Below are 6588 nucleotides of genomic sequence, written 5' to 3' on the forward strand. Positions count from 1 at the left end.
TACACTACAATTCCCAACAGACAATACGCCTTGCCCGTTTCCAAGCCCCATCGCCTTCTATTCTTCTGTGTTGTCCACTGCCGCTCGGCCTAGCTTTGTCGCCTTCGTCCCGGTTGCCCGGCGTCGGCCACAAAAGTCTCCTAATCTCTCTGCCGTTGTACGTATTATTATACTCCGGAATTATTTGGTCCGCTTCGGCCAGGTGCTCTTCCGTCGCCACAGACGTAGCAAATGGCGGGGAAACGTGCGCGACGTACGTCCACACCAACACAGGCTGCGGTCACTAACCTGATCGCGAGGAACAGTAACCGTTAGGTGTGGCACGTGGGGTATATAATTTCCTTTGCTTAGCACCACAGTTTCACTCGCAAATCATAGGCTCTCTTTCTCTCACGCGCGACACAGAAGCATCACACGTAGTCACACTTACTGTAGGTTTCTGTGCCTTCAATGGAACAGCTAAACTGGGAGCAGGACGAGCAGGAGCTCAGCCTTGAGCTCACCCTCCGCATGACCTGGGCGGCGGAGGCGGAGGCGGAGCAGGGCGGCTTCTTCCTCTGCGTCTACTGCGACCGCAAGTTCCGCAGCTCGCAGGCGCTCGGCGGCCATCAGAACGCGCACAAGCACGAGCGCAGCGTCGCGAAGCGCCGGCGGGAGATCGCCGCCAGCACGCGCGCGCATGGGGCGGGCGGCGCGCCTGCCGCGGCGCAGGACGCAAGGCCGGGCGGGTACGCGGGCGACAGCGACTTCATATCGGCGGATGGGAAGGCGAGGGGAACGGAGGCGCTCAAGGCCGCTCCTCCGATGCTTGCTGGCATGGCGCGCAAGCGCGGCAGGGCCCCATCGGAGTACGGCTACGGTGCCTTCGAGCACGCCGCCGACGAGGTGGACCTGTCTCTCAGGCTATGATCGGATCCGCTGATTCGTCACTCGACAACTTTACTTGATTGCTTGTTTGTTTCGGTATGCCAATGTCTGCTTTGCGGTTCATGTCAAATGAATTGTTTGTTTCAGACTCTTGTGTGTTGGATAAGATTGATCTCTTCTTCTTAGCTAGTTGAGTGTGGCCGATGGTATTATTCCTTAACCAGGAAGACATGCTAGTTTACATTTACCGGAGATTTGGTCTGCCCTCTCTTGTTTAAATCTTTGATCTAGTTCGCTGATTGATCTCGAGTTTCTTGATAGAGGATTCCTCAGCCTCAAGTTATTCAAATCGTGCATATTCCATGTGAGATTTCTCGTTTCAAAAACAAATACTATATGTTCCCGATCGATTTAAGTGGACGTATATGCTTCGCTGGTTATCTCTATCACTACTTGTGCAACAGCCCAAGGGGTCAGCTTGGTAGAGTACGAACAAAAAATTGCAAGCAAAAAAAAGTCTACTGTCTCTAAGTTCCAAAAACGTCCCGGTAATATACTGAGGTAGGGAAAGAATCTTTCTAAAGAAAAGAGAGAGAATGTCTCACGTACTAAGAATCTAAGATACAGTGTAAAAGGAAGTATAATAGGCAGTTTATAAGATTTTTGCTTAGTTCCAGGAGAGAAAAAAGATGCGGGGTGTAGAATTACAAAGGGATGTAGCATGGGCTCCAACATCTTTTGTGAGAGAGAAACGTGGAACACGTATTAATGGCACAACATACAAATATGATTAATTATTGTATCAGTGGGCTATTAATTAGGTTGGCTGTATATGATGTGGTAATTTTATATAACCAGTGGTTGGTTATACTATTAACCTTGCTCTAAAAGAAGATTGGATATGAAAATACTATGGAAAGAACCATACGGTTAGTAAAAGCACTGCGTGTAGGGTGCCCTACCAGACAATCTTGGCATGTTTCTAGATGGGCTCCTACCAAAAAAGTCTTGAATTTTTCTTTGACTTTGGAATAAGGGGAAGTTTACAAATATGGGCCGATCGTGTAATCCCATGTTTTAATTAATCAGTTACAACTTTCAGTTTTGAAGTTACAAAAATACAATTATATATTGTATGCATGGAAAGAAATACAATCACAGTAAATTATGTTAGGGAAAATATATATATTTGATGCAACTACCACACATGGATGACGCGACACTGATATGTCGGTGGGGCAGCCATGCATCCCCTCCCCTCCCCTACGTTGGCCCCCGCGCGGGCGACCGGGGGGCTCCAACCCTAGCCGACGGGTCACCGCTCCTTCCTCTCCCTCCCCTTCGTCGCCGCCGATGGTCGTTGCCGGGCATAGCCTGTGCGTGCGACGGTGGTGGCGAAGGCACTCCTCCCTCTCGCGGGTCATAGGGTGACGCGGGGCGCCCTGGCACCGCTCCAAAGGGTGTGACCCCGATCTGGACTGCGGCGGCGCGGATCTGGTTCATGATAGCCCAGATCTGGACTACGGCGGTGTGGCGGCCGGCGGGTGTCCTAATGGCAGATGTGGTGGTAGTGTTGGCGCTGCTCCTCCCGATCTATGGCGAAGGGCCTTGGATCTGGGGCGGCGGCCCCTAGGATAGCCTCCCTGTCCGATGGTGCGGTAGGGCGGGCGGGCTGCCGGGGATCGGGTTGGTGCCGCGGCTTGTTGCCTCGGCGGCCAACGGTGTTGAGCTGCTTCTTCCTCCAATCCTTGCTTCGTGCACTCCGTCGTAACGGACATGGCTGTGCTGCTTGTCGGTCACCGGTTGGGGGCTTGGGACGGAGCAGGAGGTGGGGATACGGATTGGGATAATTCTCTTGTCTGCTCCTGCCAACCACGACGGCGACGACGCCCGTGGGTGTCGTTTCTCTTCCTGGAGACGTCGTTCGGGTCCGCCCCACCTTTTCCCACTCCATGGTCTCTCGGGTGAAAATCCTAGGGTGGCGACGACGCTCATGGTGTCCTGTCCTTCTTGAAGGTGCCGTCGTGAGAGCTAAGTGGTGGTGGGCACGGCTTGTGTTCGTGGGCAGTTGCAGTTGGCGTTCCCCTCTTCCTCCAGGGGGCATCTTCTTCGTGGGAACCCTGGATTCGGGTCACCCAGATCAGATGATGACGGAAACTATGGTGACATTCTCCCTCTTGAGGGCATCGTTTTGGAGTAGGTGCTAATTGGAAGGGCCCAGAGGTGGAGCGGGGTTTCATCTTCCGCATCAATGACGGCGGATCTCGGCGGTCTGGCGCAGTGGAGGCTCGACGTCTGATGCGGGTTCACGGACTCGCGCAGGAGGGCGACGATGTCTGGCGCCCTGGTGGCGTTGATGGCAGAGAGGCCTGGCAAGGTCGATGCATCAGTTCTACTCTGAGGATGGATCGATGGAAGATGGAGGTGACGGGCCTTGGACCGTGCGCATGTGGTGCTCACTGGGAGTGTGCCTGACCGGTGTGTGACCCAGTCTAGGTAGTGGCTTGGGTGGGGCATCTGACTTTAGATGTTAGCCTTTGATGCGAGTCTGTTTGGTATTAGGCTCGGACATTCGGCACCCCTTCGTCAAGGGAATAGGAGTAGCAACAGGCATTGCCAAGATGGTGGCTTCAGACTTATTGATGTATTACCTTATAAGGTCTTTATAAATAATTAATAAAATGGTTCCATACATCGTCCAGATGCAGAGGCCGGGGGTACATGCTCCTTTCAAAAAAAACTACCACACATGGATTTGTACTTCTCTCATTCATGGTGAGCCCCTAAACGGTCATATTCCTACCCAATATATACACACGCGTAATTTCATCCATAATCATTTCAACTTATCTATATTTTGTAAAAAAATCATATGTGTGTAGCAAGTTCTAAAATTCCCTACCATGTAATAATTCATGTTTTTTGGTTACTCTTCACACAAGATGGATATGAATAATTTGCTTTCCTATAAGTAAGTCAAACTACAGGAACCCTCGTTATAGATGGTTACAAACCCCTATCCTAGACAACTTTTGTACCCGTCTTAAATTTAGAGTATGTGAAGATGTCTCAGTTAGGAGGAAAGCGGCAAGATTTCGGCTGTTCGTAAGTCATCGCATGAATATGGTGACCTGAACAGGACGGCATCTAAAGACTAGCGCCCGAGAGCATGGTTTGTGTGAAAGTGCTCAAGTTTCAGCACCTATGCAGAGTACCGGAATTGGTTATGACAACATGTGCTCAAGTGGATTGGCCTCCCCATACGTTATGGCAACATCTTTTATTTTGTTTGCATTCGATTAACTTGATATAAGGAAGGGATGTGTTTCGCTGGAATCTCACTACATATGGATCCTTCACAGTTGACTTTATATACTGTGCACTCTTGCACTCAAAGATTCCCATGAATAATAATAAACTAATTTGAAAATAAAAGATGTCACTAAAAATTAAGATTTTCATATGGTATCTTCAGAGAAGAGTTGTGCTAACAAAAGACATCCTCGTTCGCGCAACTGGCAAGGAAGTAAAAAGTGTAGCTTTGTACTCATGATGAGACAATTAAACACCTTTTCTTTCAATTCAAGTTTGCGCGTTCTATATGGTCAGCAATTTATATCCACCCACAAGTGTTGCCAATATATATCGTCACTGATTTGAGGGAATATCAAATACTTTTAATACGCTCCATTGGCCACGTCGGATCGTTGGATCTGGCGCCTGGAGATCTACGGTGGCGGTTCTTCTCGATCATCCTTCCTGGTGGGTTGATCCTGGCACTTTCATCTCTGCTGGTTTCGGCTCATGACTCGCTGCCGGATCCGAAGCAGACGGAGGTTTGGTGCTATAGGTTGGGGACCGGAGGAAACTTTGATCGGCTGGTCCGGCCCGGCATCGGCGGCATCCCTCGACGCCGTTACCCTCCCTGGAGGCGAAGCTAAGGTCCTTCATGTCCACCTCCGAACCCCTCACAGACAAAAGTCCAAAATTCAGACTGGATTGGGCGCCGGCGGCGTCCTGCGCGTCGTACCCTCCATGGAGGCGTCGTCTTGAGAGGTTCAGATGTTTGGGCGAGAGATGCTATGGGTGGTGAGCTCCACGTAGCTCCAGCAGCGGCGACGGTGTGAAGGTTGGCAGGATGAGCGGTGTTGTATCTACCGCGTCGATGACGATGAGTATTGGCGGCATGGACGAGCGCAGGACGGTGGGGCTATTTGGCGCCATGGGAGCGTTGATGGCAGGCCTAGCAAGGTCGTTGCATCAGTACTTGCACTGAAGATAGATCGGTGAAAGACGGTGATGACGACCTTTGAGAGTGTGGGACCGGTCTGTGTCCCAGACCCGGTATGTGGCTGGGCTGGGGCCTCCGCTTTTAGAAGTTGGGCTTAGGTGAGATATCTGGGTATTTGACTCAGTATTTTTGTACCCCTTCATCAAGTGGATAGGAGTAGCGATAGATGTTGCCAAAATGACGGATTCAGACATATTAATGTACTGCTTTGTAAGGTATCCGTGAATAACTAATAAAATAGTTGCATGCATCTTCCAGATGCAGAGGCCAGGGGTCATCCTGCTTTTCCAAAAAAAAACGCTAATATAGGTGGGATCGTCTGTCTTATTATGGTCGCTTTGGCCATGTAGAAACGATTGTGTTTTTAATGGCAAAATCTCTTCTTCTATGCAGGTTATTACCGTTGTACGCATTGGTTTTGTATGTGGTCTACACTACAGCGCACGGAGTATCAATTGTTGTTTAAGGCGGTGTGCATACAGTTGGAGCGGGTGGTCAGGGAGGTTTTTACCCAACATGGATGCTAACATAATCTCCGGATCGGTCCACCTTCCTGTCGACATTTGCATAGTTTCGGATTCATATCGCTTTACTGTTCCCAACTTGTCGCTTTTTTATATATATACTTTGTTAGACTGTTAATTTAAGGTTGTGCATCTTAGCTATGTAGAGGTCAGATGTTATTCATTATGCTTTGTATTTATTTGATGCTACATTCTGAGTTAATAATAGTATCCTTCTATCAAAAAAAGTGAAGCGGGTGGGGAGGGAGTTATCTACCCAGTATAGATGGCGGTTTACCATGTGTGTTGGCCCTCCATCGGCTTAGTTTGTCTTGTTTTTTCTTGCTAAAGACTTTCATTGTTTATTCACAGGCGGCATACGATTTTAGCGCTGGGGGTGCCACGCGTTGCAAGCACAATTTGTATCATGCTACACCTCGTAAGTGTAAGGTCGTCAATAATTAGAATATAAATTGTTTAGTGTGGTCTCACTTGGCAAATATGCCAACAAATAGGTTCGGGTGTACCATTAAATACGCTAGTGTTAGAAAAACTAAAAGTGTAGCTAATGAGATCTTACATTAAGAAAAGATAATAAGACTATCTCAAATATGTTCGCATGGCACCCAAATGCATGGTGGTAGAACATGTTTTTTTATAAAATGCCCTTTATTGATTCACAATTTAGCATCGATGGATGCAAGCACAATGCTCACACAACAAGCCTCTACATGATTACAATGCATACAATTAAGCGCGCGCGCGCACACATTGTTTATAGTCTGGCAATCACAGGAAGTCAAAACAAGGCCAAAGAGACTGCCTAAGACTAGAGACTAGGGAACAATCCCGACGCCACCGATGTGGAGCGCCACCTGCTCCAATCGTGTAAACACCGTCGTATATAAAAGGTTGGTGCTCCTATCT

General features: G+C 48.9%; 1 protein-coding gene across 1 annotated transcript; it reads left to right on the forward strand.

The window, feature by feature from the left end:
* Nucleotides 1-224: 224 nt before the first annotated feature.
* Nucleotides 225-1146, forward strand: LOC109777076 (uncharacterized). The gene has a single exon (XM_073498628.1). It carries the CDS (start codon nucleotides 451-453, stop codon nucleotides 907-909), a length of 459 nt encoding a protein of 152 aa, XP_073354729.1. The 5' UTR covers nucleotides 225-450; the 3' UTR covers nucleotides 910-1146.
* Nucleotides 1147-6588: the final 5442 nt, after the last annotated feature.

Source organism: Aegilops tauschii, chromosome 5 (assembly GCF_002575655.3).
Source record: "Aegilops tauschii subsp. strangulata cultivar AL8/78 chromosome 5, Aet v6.0, whole genome shotgun sequence".
NCBI lineage: Eukaryota > Viridiplantae > Streptophyta > Magnoliopsida > Poales > Poaceae > Aegilops > Aegilops tauschii.